This window comes from Mauremys reevesii, linkage group 5 (assembly GCF_016161935.1).
Source record: "Mauremys reevesii isolate NIE-2019 linkage group 5, ASM1616193v1, whole genome shotgun sequence".
Classification (NCBI taxonomy): domain Eukaryota; kingdom Metazoa; phylum Chordata; order Testudines; family Geoemydidae; genus Mauremys; species Mauremys reevesii.
This window is the reverse complement of record NC_052627.1, coordinates 130,621,637-130,637,302: the sequence shown is the minus strand read 5'-3', so window position 1 is coordinate 130,637,302 and position 15,666 is coordinate 130,621,637. Positions and strand designations below refer to the sequence as shown.

The window sequence follows — 15,666 nt, the reverse complement described above, 5'->3', positions numbered from 1 at the left end:
TACGGCAGCTGACACTTCCCCTGGAAGGGAAAGTTTCATTTAGCTACAAGGTTCCATTCTGTTCCCAGGAGACAATCTAGCATTGACTGGTTTGGGCACTGCCTGCTCTGGATGATCCCATTGCCATAGGATCCCAGCTCCCTGAACACAAGGAAACTATTTAGAACGCAGCTCCTCAGCCTCAGGATTGTGACCCCTCCCCCCTGGTTGCAATTGGGTGTCAGAGCATCACAACTGCTCCAACCTACCCCCATATGGTTGAAGGGAAGGGGGAAATCCCAGCTAGATTGAAGAGCCCTGGTATGGAAAAAACAAGAACCCCCCTGAATTGGAAGCAGCCACCACTACCCTGGGGAAAGCAAGTCTCTGCTCCACAGAGGGCAAATCTTTCAATGGTGAGAATGTCACAGCTGCTGTTCCTCTATTTGGCATCAGAAACCCCCAGGGAAAGCATTGGAACTGTTGACCTTAGAGCAGTTGCAGTCTTAAGTAGCAATTTATTCATCTGGGAAGACCTCCCAAGCAACTCCTTCTGTTCAGACAGGGATCTAGTCTGGTCTAGCCAAAAAGCCCCCCAATGGAGCTGGGGAAGAATACATAGTAACCCCTGAATTCCTCACCTAAATTCTTTGTTGTGCATGATTGGCTCAGCGCTATCTAGCCTGGCAGGACATTGCATTTGGACAATGCAAGGTTGAATTGCCAATCCCAGGGTCTCCCAGGTTGATGGTGACCGGTTTCCTTTGGACAGGGAGTAGTTGCTAGCACAGAGGAAAGCTGAATAGTTTGAACTCTGGAAGTTTCTGCTGAACAATAGAACACTTTGTACAAGCCAGAAAAGTGCTGGTCTGGCTGGCTTGGCTGATGGGGAATTTCTCATTTAGCTAGTGTCAGCTTCGCCTATAGTACACTGAGGGCATAGGGAGAAGTGTAGTCAGCAGGGGGAGAGAGAGTTTGTTAATGCTAAGCGTAAGCCTGGCTCAGTTGTGTATGGAGGCAGCAGAACAAGCATGTAGTGGGATGCCCAGGCCAATCTCGGGTTAGAAGTTAGTTAGGGCTTGGTGTCCATTGGCCCCGAGCACACAGAGTTCCAAACTGAAGTGATCTGGAGCCATGGACACTCGGACAATGCAGCCATGAGGCTTTAATATTCTGCTCGGGCTGTAGTGCAAGGGATGACAGGGAATCCAGGGCCTCAGTCACCTTAAGATGACCAGTTCTAATCTGACACAGGAGGTAGCACAGTACAGGGGACAGGGTGTTGGGTTCCATTCTGCCCAACTCACTGTGGGACCTCAGGTAAGTCACTTCTCTGCATTTCCATCAGAGTGGGATAATGGTGCTTACTTGCTTTGAGATCTATGGGGGGAAAAGCCAGGAGGGGGCAAGTCTCTGCTGACTCAGTCTCACCATAGTGTCTGGGCCCGGACTGCTCCTAGCAGCAGGTACCGTCCGTTTGTCCGCAATGGACTCAGCCAGGGTTACCTTGCGGGTGACATACATAAACCAGAGACAGGTGACCACGTGTGATTCAGTGAGATGGTAGCGGAAGTGACTCCAACACAGCACAATATCCAAAATCCGCATTTATTTACATTTCAAGTCAAATCACATGCAAATTCTCTTTTCCTTAACAATAGTGTGATTAGCAAAAAAGATGCATTAGAATTTTAAAATAGCAATTAAATATACAAAAATATAGCTTACAAAAAAACAGCGAATGTTTTAAAAAATATTCTGCTGCAGAATTCTTAGTGTACAAACATGTCTATGAACCCAGAGGCATAAACATCTCAGGAGTCACACAGTATTTACAGAGAAGGAGAAAACACCACCCCCCAACCCAAACCCAAACCCTTGATGGCCTAATCACAAGAACTATCGCTAGTATTTGACTGGTCAGGTACTGATGCTATCAAAATACACAGACTAATTGGTAATGGGAAACTTTACCCCCATTCTAAAAGGTTTGGAAAGAACAGTCTACTCTGCCATTAGAAAAGCCTGTACAATGTAATACTGAATGACCCCTTTCTTGCACCCCTTCAGTAGGGAGAGTTGTAAATACTGAAGCAAAAAAGAGAAACCCTTAAGAAAGAGCAGGGTTCAGGTAATATCCTGCCCCTTCCATTTACATCCAAAGTCATCTAGAGACTGATCAATATATAGTTATCTCCATGACACAGAGCTGGATTCTGATCTCACACTGGTATAAATCCACTGGTGGTCATGGAGTTACCCCAGAGAAGTCAGCCATCCACTGGCAAACAGCTCAATACTGGAGTCACCAAAAACAAGCCAGGGGGAAAGTGAGCCTTCACCAACCATGCAGAGTTTTAGGAAGACACATCCAGGAGGACACAGAGCTATGCCCTGCAGCTCCATTTCCTCATCAAGACAATGAAATCTGATCAAGCTTCAGAATCCACCACCACTACAAATGCTCTGGACCAATGGGTCAGTGCAACCTGGTTTATGGCAACTAATTAACACTCCAGCCTTTTGCTTTGAAATACACAAGAGATTTTTCAAATGTTGACTACAAGTTGCTTATTTTCTCCAATAAAGGCAAATAGTCAACTTTTGAAGGAAACACAAGACATAGGCACATGGTAGAGTCTATACTTCCAAATACCTTCTTTGCCACAAGGTGTGGCTTTTACAGTGAACAGTGTACATTTTGTACAACAGCACGAGTTGGCACCAAGAACTGGCCATTCACAGAGATCCTGTCCACTCAACTACTGGGAATGGAGATTTGCATCAATAATGCAGTTGGGAGAAATAGCAAGCTAGCAACTTGTCCTAGTTCAGCTATAAGAAACCAAGTGATTGCAAGTAGCCTGCTAACATTAGTGGCCTATTCTCACATGGCTATGTACACATGTACCTCCCATTAACTGGTGGGAGTTATGGGTACATACTAGAGGAGAGAATACTGGTTAGAAAGTCTATATACGAAGGGACCAATCAATCAAGGGAGATACAATTGCATTTGCCATGAGGGCTTCTACTTTCATCCACTGGCTGAAGGGCTCTTAGGGTCCGATCTTGAGAGGCGCTAATCACACACAAATCCCATTGAAGTGAATGGGAGTTGTGGGCAGGTGGCCTGCCAAACAAATATTTTTGACTAACGAGACTGGGAGAGGGAAACTTACCAGACAGGAATGTGGTTCCTGTGAATATTTTAGCCTTATTCCACCCACAAGCCTGGGTCACTGTCTCGAAGTGCTGAGTTTGCAGGGATCTGTGCCACCTTTGGGGCTAACCATCCAAATATTCTGGTCACCAGTTAATGTGAAACAAAGCACACATCTGCTCAAGAGCCTGAGTGCTATTCTGCAGAATCTAGTGCTGGGAAATGGAGAGAGGACAACACGTTCATATGCTCGGAGATGTGGGTATAGCACCCCCCCTCCCTACATTTGTGACAAGTACCGCTGACGTTTAAGACATTAAATGGCTCCCTTGAGGTAGTCAATTGCTCCAGAGATACCAGACAGATACTACACACAAGGTGGCGTTGTGCCGGTTACAGAGACTACAGAGTGGAACTGGCAAACTACCTTAACATCCCTCAGCAAGGTGAACCTGAGTACGTCTGAGATGTCTCTAAAACTGACAGCAGTAGGAGAAAGGTGGAGTCTCACTGTAACAGCCCATTAAAAAAAATACACGTCACTCCACTGGCTCATTGAGAAGTGGACTGCGTGGCTGTGACTGGGAGCTGAATATTCTGGTCAAGGCAAGTGGAATAAACCCGCAGCCACACTGTATGTACTCGTTCAAACAAACACCGAAGGATGTCGCACACCAGGCAAGTGCAGGGAATTCCTCTGGCCATTTGAGAGGACATTTCCTGTGGCACCAAACCCAAAGCAGCTTCTGCAAGAGGGTTTTAACTCTCCCCTCCCCCGGGTTTTATATTTGCTGTGCTGACAGTATTACATGTATCTGTATAGTTACCAGCCCCTACAGGATTTGGGGTCCAATCAGAACATGGTTTCAAGTTTGCTTCTAACTTGATCTGACGCAGAGAACCAGAAAAGTTAAGTTTTGTTTCAGAGAATTTAGTGAAACTAAATAAACTAATTATAGATTGAAACTCTCAAGACTGAAGATCTGTGCCCAGAACAGACAGCGGTCCTGCAAACAGCATCATGCAGTCACCTCCCTGTGCCTTTGTCCCTGCTTTGAAGAGACACCCCTAGGAATGAGAAGGAAGATGTGCCCATGGCCCATGTCTCAGCCTTGCTGCTCTGATTCCCAATAAGGGTACCAAATGAGATGAAGTGTCTGGGAATGGAGAGACCAGATGCTAACAAAGGGAATGAGACTCCCAACTCACAGGTCACTCAACCGCCATCACGTGGCCATGACTTTCAGACACTGGTGACCTAGGCTAGATTCCTACCCGGACATGAAGCTTTTTGCACTACCCTATTACCAAGCGAGCCATCAGAAAAAATCCTTAGGGCTGATCCTGCAAACTGTCCTTGCACAGAACTCCAGTGATTTCTGGAGAAGCTCCGATCATGGAGAACCTGAAAGGATCAGGAGCTGTGAGAGGAAGCCCCATAGAATTCATACTAAATTCTAATCCAGGAATGAAGACACACACACTCCAGAGTAGCACCGCACTCCACTCCTCCAGGAGTCATATGCTGTCAGAGACCAGCCTATGAGCCACTTTCATTTACTGTGGAGACCAAAAGCCACAACTTTCTTTGTGAGCATCCTCAGTGGCCTAGATGTTCAGGGAAGGAATTCAGAGATTCTCAAGCAGAGGCACCTCAGAAGCAGTGCAGCCAGGCTGGCTGCTTTTCCAGGGCACAAGAATGCAGGGACCACACATATTTATCCTCAATGAGATACAGCACTGTAGCCTGTGGTATTCATCACAGAAATAAAATGCAAACGTTATCAGCCCAGCCAGGAGACAGCAGGGAAGACACTAAGCCAGCCCTGTCAATTTATATTCATAGTTCAAATCCAAATCTTTGTTCCATTCAGAATAGAATCCAAGATACCTAATTGCCTAGGTAAGAGTCTCATACACATCACGTTCAGGACACAGATTTTTCTGAATGACTTAAAAAATGGCTGTGGCAAAAAAATAAGAGTACATAGAAAGGATAAATGGTGGTGGGTGGGATCAGGAGGGGGGCACGTATCACAGGACAGACAATATGGATCAGATCCTGCTCCTAGTGAAGCCCCTGGCAAAAATTCCCCATTGACTTCAATGGCAGCAGGAGGTTTTTTGTTCAGTCTGACCTAAATTATTGTGTAGGCACATTAGAAATGCATATATTAGGCTATATCAGACACACAAGTCATTCACCCTCTTTGCTGACATCCATCTATAGGCCAGCATGCCTTGCCTGGCTGGCCCAGAGACAGAAACTCGACAGGCTGAGGCATGGTGGGATTGTCGAGTTCATCCGCAAGAGGTGGTGGTGGGGCGGTACTGTACCGCAGCTCTGCAAAGGGAACAAAGGTCAAAGGCACCTAACGTTGCTTTAATTAATACTGCCAACCGCTACCAGCTTCGGTGCTGATCGATGAAAGGGAAATAATGGCATCTGGCCCTTTTCTATTCTGGTTAAATGGGGAATTTGAAGTTCCTGGTGGACAAAGTGGCTAATGGTAGATGTTCGCAACCCACCCTTCTTCCCACTGGTCGGTGCAAAGCTCCTCTGTAAAACTGTTCAGTCATTCACAGCTCATGCAAATACCTGCGAGCAGGCAAATAAGCAGAGTGACCTAGCCACAGATGCGTGGCTGGGTTCACATTCATGAACAAATCCATGTGCCTTCCCCTCCCACCCCGTCACAATACAGTCTGCAAACAACATGCAGGCTGCCATAGTCAAAGTCAGTGCAGAGGGCGCTCAGAGGAAGTGAATCTTCCCCCTCTGATGTCCCCTATCCTGATGCCACCGAGGTTAAGGAGAGTTTTTCCATTGAGATCAACGGGGACAGGATTTGCCCCTTATAAAGCAGTGTTTAGAAGACAAAAGGACTCCTGGTAGTATATGAGATGTAAACTGGATTGGATGTGACAGCAACGGGAACAGATCAGGGGATATTAGGCTCCTGGAACATTGTTAAAGAACCAGAGGATCTGCCTTGAATGGGAGTAGCTGTGAGGCTCTCCTGGGACTGCATTACAGCAGATGCTAAGCACACAGGTGTGTACCTAGGAGGAGAACGGGCTGGCAAGTAAGCAATGTGCACATTTACGTTATTTTAGACAATGGCTAGCTATGTACATTTAAGGAGAATTTCCCTCTGGTCCACCTGCACCTGTACTGTTTATTATTGGTCTAATTCAGGAATCTCAGTTGTGTCAGTACTTTTGAATCACTCAGAAAGTGGAGTTAGAAATCAGAAACCTACCCAGCTTAAACATACTTCAGCCAAACACCAGGAGTACTCCTCAACCCCCAGAGACGCACCCACACACACAGACCTGTGCCCCACCGCTTAGCCCGATACACATCGATTTCAGCAGAATGACACGGATAGATCTATGGTACCTCTCACTAATTCTGAGCCGAGAGAGAGAAACAAGATAGTCAAGGTTTATCATTGGCTCTGAAGTAAGAGGCAGCAGCTCTGCTGAATTTAGTGGACTTGGGCCTGTCTGCGCCCAGGTTAAGTCAGCCCTTTGAGATTGTGATTGTGCAGACAGGAGAGTGAGGCTGTGTACTGCAGCCAAGCTTCACCAACTACACAAGAAGGGAAAGGAAGTGTGCAAGCGCTGGGCCTCCGACTTGGACTTTTAAAAGGGCTTTCCTAGTGCAGAGGAAAATACGGACACATGTATGGCTGCTGCGTGGTTTGCAGTAAGTGCCTGTATCCGACGCCAGCTTAATGACAGCACTTGGTAGGAAATCATCCCATCACTTCCCAGAACACTCAGGGGACAACGGATGTTCTCAAGAGCAGATCCAACCTCACTGCTCCTCTGGGGTCATGTAAGGGTTGATTTTCAGAGATGAAGACTGGGGAGCGGTGGGTGCTCAGCACCTCCGAAACAATCAGGCCATATGTGCACATTAGAGTGATCCAGTTCCCTTACTGGACAGATGCAGCCCAATACCTGCAAACCTTCCCTGGAACTATGTCAGCCCAGAGCGCTGATGCGCTTGCACTGTCTTAGAGGCTGTTGGCAGACTGGTCTAGTGCTGTCCATGCTAATAGGACATTGTCAAAATGTAAACTTCGGAGTAATCCCACAACTTCGGGAAAATCTCTGCAAAGGAACAATGTAAAACCCTTGCTCATTTCTCCAGCCACTAGCAATTCAGCGTGAAGTAACCGCTGGCTGGGTTTGGCCTTACGGAGACAGTTTTTAAAGGGGGTGTGAAGGTTGGTTTTGTTTTCTTAAGATGGGAAGATGTCCACTGGCTGCATAGGATCTGCCATTCAAGGTACCCAGGGGCCAGTGTCTTGAAAGACTTTGCTTTGTGAGTTCTCTTATTATACTTGTAACATTATCCCTCCTGCTCAGCACACCATATAGTCAACTAGCCGGAAACAGGTACCAGGCCTACACATGTAATATCGGCGACATGGTCCATCATAAAGTGCTCTCAAAAACCCAAACACTAGGCTTGTTGTTGCCTTTTGTCTTCTTGTTGCGCTGGTGGCATATTGCTTTGGTTGTTCTGAAGTCCAAGCATCTGGCCCCGTCCCCGAAAGTGCATTGTGGGAGCTCTTCATGAGACAAAGGGAATCCTGGTAGATGCACCAAGGCTGTAAGCAACAGATTCAGAGATCTGCGATTCTCTGCATAAGCCCACTGTTTTCATCCTTGCGATAGTTTTTGTGATGGAAGTGTCCTTTGCTTGGGAGAAGCTATACAATGTTCTCTGCCCCAGGCAGGGGTCCCTGGGGAGGCCCATGGTCCTGCTTATTATGGAGTTGTGCCAGCTGTAGGACAGGCATGTTGCAGAGTGGACACACTTTTCGCACCTCCAACCACTTAATGAGGCACCTGGGAACGAAGAAAAGAGAGGACAGAGTTAATTCACACTGAACCCGATTACCACCACTGAACACTTTGTACATTTCTATGGCCCCCTCATCTGAGCGCCTCCTCTCACTTGCCAAACATTGATTCTCTCAGCCTTTTGCAGGTAGAAATCATTATCTCCATGTTAAAGCTATGGAAACAGAGCGAAGTTAAATGACCTACCCAAGTTCAAGTAGAGTCAGTTGCAAAGGTGGAATCAAGCCCCAGACTCCAAGCTTCCACACTCACCTGCCATTTTCATCCTATTAGGCACATTTCTACCTCCAGAGTTTTAGTTCATTTTGAAGTCCCTCTTTGCATTCACACATAGAAAGTCAATTTTATACAGTGAAAAGGCATTTTTATAATAGCAAGAAAATTGCTATGCCAGCTCTATGCTGGAATTTAGAGATAATCTCACCCAAAGAATTTTAAAAGTCTGCGCCCCCATCTTATGCAAATAAAAAAACTGCACTTAAATGTGCCTGATTCTGCTGAACTGGGGTGACTGTTAGAACGCCAATATGAACTTCAGTGGTGACTCTCACTTCTGCAATGCCATCCAAGCAAATCCACATCCGGACAAAAGCCCCCAGACGGTCAGATCTGGCATCCTCAACTCAAGCTCTTGCCTTCTGCCAACCCCCAACACAGCTCTGAGCTCTTCAGTGGGTGCTTTGCACACAGCAGGCTCGCAGAATTAGGCCCAGAGTGTTGCTGTGTTAGCACAACTCTGCTGGTAGCAATCCCACCTCAGAGCAAAATATCTGGCACATTTGAACCCTGTCCCAGGACTTGGGCTCATACCGAAACTGCAGCATGGGAAGTACGACATGCCAGATGCCAGTTATGCCCATCTCTGGCAGGTCGACAGGTGGAAGGTAAAGAACCAATGGCATTTTCCAAAGGGAGGAGGGGATAACTCCAGTTTCTTCACCAGTGTTCCCTCTCCCAGGGAAACAGACTCCAGCACCCGAAGGCTGCGTTTGAGCTACTGCTAGGTCCCAAAGCTCTGCTCCTGCAGGGTGCAAAGCAACCTCAGCTCCCACTGAAGCACAGGAGGTGCTCAGCACTTTGCAGGATTCGGTCCTAAACTACCAGTGTCTGGCTTTTTTCCTTGCCTTGAGCACGAGAGAGACTGACTATTCCGGATCTAGCTCCAGAAGCTCACGCAGCTCTTCCCAACAGAGCGGGCTGCATCGCTGTCCAGAATGTGAGAGACACCAGGATCTGAAGGCATGAACAGGTGCAATGCAGAACAACACAGACATGCACAGAGAGTACACAGAAGCCATCACAGCTAGAATGATTCCTGGATCTGCAGGTTTTTGAGGGAGTCAAGTCACAAAACCTAGGTCCATGTCCAGATCTGGGTCACTGAAAAACCACCTTTGCACGAGTGGGAAAGCAGTTTTCCACTGGCTGTTTAGGTTACATGCTTTGGAGGAGGGGGAAGTTATGTGTTCATACCCTGGGAACACACAGCACTGATTTAGAGCAAATCTGTAAGGTACGCAGTATAGCTGCCCTGTCGGCAGGAGAGAGCTCCAAAATAAAACCACCTCTACCAAGGGGCGTTAACTTTGTTGGTGCGAGAGCGTCTCCTGCCGACCAAGCGCTGTCCACACCAGAGCTTTTCCTTGGTAAAAAACTTTTGTTGGTCAGGGATGTGTTTTTTTCCCACACTCCTGACCAACAAAAGTTTTACCAATGAAAGTCCAGTGTAGACATAGTCTAACAGTTCCCTTATATAGCCAACAATTAGAGTCACCTGGTAGACAGCAAGCAGGGGGTGGGGAATGCGTCAGCTTTTAGTGTGTGTTAGCTCAACTAAAATCCTGTTGCAGGGTGTGAAGTTCACAACTAAACTGGAAAGTTCCAGCTCAATAGCACTAGAGTGCCTGCTGGCCTCTCTCCAGCCAGGGCAGAGGGAGAGGTGACAGCAGTGGGATTTGGAGGCCAGCCATGGCCCCTCCCTCTCCCACATCAAATGCTATACAAGAATGATACATAGCCTACAAATTAACAGAGCAACAGCATTCCAGGACAAGTATTTACTTCATTTCTAGCCTTACTGCTATGACCTCAGTGCAGGTCTTCACCCATTACCACCCCGATCACTGTAAGCTTCCTCCTCCCTGGCTTCCCTGCATTCTACTCTCTCCACTCCAGCCTGTCAGAAAGGTTACTGGCCAGATTCTCTTCCTTTCAGGCCATTCTGATGACATCTCCCCTGCCACTCAAGTCCCTTCACCGCCTTCCCTCTCTCTTTACCCATCCAGTTCCAGCTATTAATTCATCAGCCTCTGCATGCCTCTATTCTCACCTCCATCTCCTTGCGACTCCTCACCCGAGCTTATCTTGAATGCCGGTTTCCATCCACCCACTCCACATGTCATGCTCCCCATACGCTTTGAAAAGCCTTGTATACCCATTGCCAAATACCCCTGCTCCCTTCCAAACTCTCCTGTCCCAACCAGGCAAGCCAGTCCTGCTTTGTTCTGAGCATTGCACATTGCAGTGAGCTGTGCTTTTAGAATGAAGGCCCACCCTGGGCAGGTTTAACGGTGCAACGTGCAGCACACAGCCGCGTACACACCCCCTAGAACCCTCGACTGCCAAACGCAAATGAATTTGTGACAAGACAAGTCTCTCCATTAAAGGAGAGGCTCGTGTGCAGACAACTTTTCCCACCAACTTTCAAGGCAACCGTGACTAGATTTCCAAAGCTTCAGTAAACATGGTTCAACTTAATACAGTCAATGAGGCCTTATTAAAGAGGAGTAGCATTTGTTAATCCTTTAGAACACAGCACAGGCAGATGTATACAATATAAGCCTTTGTAATTCAAAGGCCATCAATTACGTAGTGCTGCCAGTGTTTCCAAGAGACTTGCAAGGCTTTTGTAAACACAACTTTGGTCTTTTGGTAGCTCAGCACTTACTTTCTGTGGAAGGCATGTTTACATGGACAGATTCCCAACTCGTCTTTGGGCTTGAATTCCTCCAAACAAACGGCACAGATCTGAAAGGTAAGAAAGCAGAGAGACAATGAATTAGTTGATGGAAAACTTTCTGAATACATACTTTGTAGGTAAGGTTAAGTCAATGGAAACATTCCCTGAGGAACCTCTCCACCAAACTGCTCTCTTGACTAAGATGAGAGTTTTCAAGAACTCTGTTTCATCAGGGATGCAGGTTTGTCAAATGGTCTCACTAGGACTCTGCCTTGAGACAGAACACACTTCAGTGAAAACGGGTTATGTTATTCACTTGTGAGCCTAACAGAAATATTGTAGGGGAAAAACATCCAGAGGCCAGAGTTACAGGCCTGGTTTACACAACACAGTTAGGTCAACATACGCTACCTTGCATCAACTACCTTTGGAAGCATCTTCACTTAAATTTGGCTCCCACTGACATAAGTGCCTCTTCTCTATGCTGATTTCATAATACCACCTCCTCCCGAGTGGCGTAGAGTCATGCTACATGTAATTCGGACAATGCAATGCCAATATAGACACTGCATAGCTTATGTTGACTGTTAAGGGCCTTCAGGAACCATCCCACCATGTCCCACATTGACAATACAATTGATCCAAGTGTTCTTGGGGAGGACGTGCAGCACCCACACAAGGAGCCCCGGGTGTGCACACACAAGCGATTTAATAACCGGAGTAGGTGTATGCCGACATAAATTAGGTTGACATAATTTTGTTGCGTAGACATGGCCATGGTGAACCTGCAGTCTTGACATTGGACACAACTCTGACATCACTGCCTTTCTGCAGGTCTAAGCTTCCTCTCAGTGTTTTTCCTGTAGCACAGGCAAACCCAGAGAGAGTTCAAGAACTGCAAGTGCTCTGTGCCGTGCAGAGCCCGTTCTGTGAGGCTTATGCTGAGTAACCATGCACAGACCAATCGGAGTTTGGAACAGTCACACGTATCAGGGTTGGGAGAGTTTAAGTGATAAGTAACCAAGGGCCTCAATTTGTTAATCTGACATGTTAATCCAAATCAGAGAGTTTAACATTCTCTGCATTTAATATAAATGACTGGGCTCTAATCACCCCAACAGAACTTATCACCTTTTATCGCTGAGGATGGTCAGACAGATGGTCAGTTGATAGAGACTACCCGAGAGCCCTGTCCCCACCTTGTGACATGCTCTTGGTTTAAAAAAAGTTTTCTTAGTGTGTAAAACTCACTCCCACACAACTGCCATTAGCTCTTCACTGAGACTCTTGGCTTAATTGTCAATAGCAGCCACACCTCTCTGGCAATAGGCTCCTAGATCCAGCCAACTTTCCACTGTTGACCACTGGGATATTTCAAGAGAGCTAATCAGTAAGCATAGTAGAATATGCCCTTGCAGAAAGGCACCAAGGATACTCAGTGATCTATGGAAATGATGCCAGCGAAGCAGAAGCACTCAGGCGATTGTTAACGCTCCATTTGACTTTCAAAAGTGAACAACTAAAGATTATGCACTCAAGAAACAGAGACTTCTTTCCTAATCAGTATGGCAACCCTGTAAATGACATATTGTCCAGCAGTAATATCCTATTTATAAAATCCACCATGTCCTTCACTTTGGCCATACCACTACAGGGGTGCTGAGAGCCACTGAACCAAACTGTAAACCCTGTATATAATGGAAACCATTTCAAGCCAGGGCGTGCTGCAGCACCCTCCGTACCCCTAACGCCGGCTCTTATGTACCACTACACCCACTGGATTGCTGGTAAAAAAATTTACTAGGTGGGGAAATATCTGTGGCTGAATTTACGGTCAAATCGCCTGCTTCATATCTGACCTAGCCAGGTCTTGTGCTGTACAAGATACCTAGAGAACCCTTCCAAATCACCTTAATCCTGGTCCATAAGGACTCCTGCTATTCCAGCTCTTCAGCCTCTCTTATTTCAAGACTACTGCGTGGGTGCTTTTCATGGTGTGGATAGCTCTTTTTTAAGAATCAAGTTCCCGTCTGCACTGTGGAAACTACCCTTTTTTGGGGGTGAGTGGGAGAGGCTTAATATAATACAGGATTTAGTCATATAGTATGGACAGGCCTGACCCGGGTTTCAACAGTCGACCCAGACCATGCTACAACCTTGGACTGTATTGCGGCCTGGTTTCGGAGGAGGTGAAAATACAACTCAGTCTGAATTACAGTAGAATCTCAGAGCTACGAACACCTAGGGCATGGTGGTTGTTCCGAACTCTGAAATGTTTGTAACTCTGAACAAAACATTAAGGTGGTTCTTTCAAAAGTTTACAACTGAACATTGACTTAATACAGCTTTGAAACTTTACTATGCAGAAGAAAAATGCTGCTTTCCCTTTATTTAGTAGTTTATGTTTAATCATAGAATCTCAGGGTTAGAAGGGACCTCCGGAGGTCATCTAGTCCAACCCCCTGCTCAAAGCAGGACCAAACCCAACTAAATCATCCCAGCCAGGGCTTTGTCAAGCCTGACCTTAAAAACCTCTAAGGAAGGAGATTCCACCACCTCCCTAGGTAACCCATTCCAGTTCTTCACCACCCTACTAGTGAAAACGTTTTTCCTAATGTCCCACCTAAACCTCCCCCCCTCTGCAACTTGAGACCATTACTCCTTGTTCTGTCATCTTCTACCACTGAGAACAGTCTAGATCCATCCTCTTTGGAACCCCCTTTCAGGTAGTTGAAAGCACCTATCAAATCCCCCCTCATTCTTCTCTTCTGCAGACTAAACAATCCCAGTTCCCTCAGCCTCTCCTCATAAGTCATGTGCTCCAGGCCCCTAATCATTTTTGTTGCCCTCCGCTGGACTCTCTCCAATTTATCCACATCCTTCTTGTAGTGTGGGGCCCAAAACTGGACACAGTACTCCAAATGAGGCCTCACCAGTGCTGAGTAGAGGGGAATGATCACATCCCTCGATCTGCTGGAAATGCCCCTACTTATACAACCCAAAATGCCATTAGCCTTCTTGGCAACAAGGGCACACTGTTGACTCATATTCAGCTTTTCGTCCACCGTAACCCCTAGGTCCTTTTCTGCAGAAGGTTAACACCGTACGGTGCTATATTTGCATTTTTTTGGTCTCTGCTGCTGCCTGATTATGTACTTCCGGTTCCAAATGAGGTGTGTTTTTGACTGGTCAGTTCTTAACTCTGAGGTTCTACTGTACAGTGTAAGTCCTGGGATTGTCACACTGTAATTGGGTTTCTCAACATGAAAACTCCTACAGTGCAGATAGGTCCCAAGTTGGACTTCCCCCAACCTCACTTCCATTAAATCACCAGCAGGGAAAATATTAGGGCTTTCACCACCCTGCTCCTCAGTAACTACCCTCCTTTTAGATCCACTTTGACTCCTTTCCACTATGGGAAAGTCCAGTCCGATTTCCTTTTTAACATTTATTCTGTGTGTTGCTCTTCCTCAGCAGTGCTAGACAGGGAGACTGCCACCATGGCTGATGTCAAACACCCATACTTTGCCTATGAGAGGGTTATTCCCTTCTACACTGGGCTGAGCTAGTTAGAAACCAGATATAAAACCAGTTCAGGCCAGCTCAGTTTTAAAACAGGGGTTGGCTGGCTGGCTAGTGGTAAGCCCAAGTTTAGAAACAGCATTTTAGGCTAGATCTTCACCGTATGAAAAACTAGGAATGAGGTCCTGGCTAGGAGAGTTTCTAAGTTCGGTATAGACGCAGTCTGACCCTGTCCACTCAAGATGGCCGAACCATCACGCTAATCCAGTTCAGCAAACACAGCAGGGGCCCAGTGTGGGTGGTACGTTACTTGCTTTCTGTGAGGTCAACGCAGTAGTGTCTTGTAAAAGATAAAATAGAGACTACAAACTTAAGAGGCACATGGTCTAGTGGCATAAACCTGGGAGCCAGTAACTCCTAAACTCTAATCCTGACTCAACCACCTCTGTCCCCTTGGGCAACTCACTTAACCTCTCTGCCCGAGTTTCCCCATCTGCAGAATAGGGATAATACTCATCTCCCTCACAGACTGTTATTAAGGTTAGTGAAAATCTACAGGGCTTTGCATACATGAAGTACTACAGAAGTAGTATCTATAATGATCACCTCCTGCCTTTCCAAGCCCTGAAGCTTATGCAGAAAATGTGAAGGCACAGAACGTTAAATATCCTGAAATACAAGTAAAACTAGAGTTGATTGAAGTACGTTAAAGGTGGCTAGAAAGAAAGAAAGAATTGGAGATACACCAATCTCCCAGAACTGGAAGGGACCTTGAAAGGTCATCGAGTCCAGCCCTGCCTTCACTAGCAGGACCAATTTTTGCCCCAGATCCCTAAGTGGCCCCCTCAAGAGCATTGGCCAGCTAAACCCAGGGTTGTGAGTTCAATCTTTGAGGGGGTCACTTAGGGATCTGGTGCAAAATCAGTACCTGGTCCTGCTCGTGAAGGCAGGGGGCTGGACATGATGACTTTTCAGGGTCCCTTCCAGTTCTATGAGATGGGTATATCTCCCCTCTCATTCTTCTCTTCCGCAGACTAAACAATCCCAGTTCCCTCAGCCTCTCCTCATGTGCCCCAGACCCCTAATCATTTTTGTTGCCCTCTGCTGGACTCTTTCCAATTTTTCCACATCCTTCTTGTAGTATGGGACCCAAAACTGGACA

The 15,666-nt window shown here is 46.6% G+C and overlaps 1 protein-coding gene across 3 annotated transcripts in view; it reads right to left on the bottom strand.

Annotated features, from left to right (window-relative positions):
- Window positions 1–1,587: 1,587 nt before the first annotated feature.
- The window catches only part of RNF24 (ring finger protein 24), a 72,444-nt gene continuing 58,365 nt past the window's right edge, over window positions 1,588–15,666 (bottom strand). For all 3 annotated transcript variants that reach the window (XM_039541709.1, XM_039541707.1, XM_039541708.1), the window contains 2 exons: window positions 10,971–11,050; window positions 1,588–8,008 (listed from right to left, as the gene is read on the bottom strand). In XM_039541709.1, coding sequence (XP_039397643.1) covers window positions 7,870–8,008; window positions 10,971–11,050 — 219 coding nt within the window. In that variant the 3' untranslated portion in view covers window positions 1,588–7,869. The remainder of the gene's footprint in view (window positions 8,009–10,970; window positions 11,051–15,666) is intronic.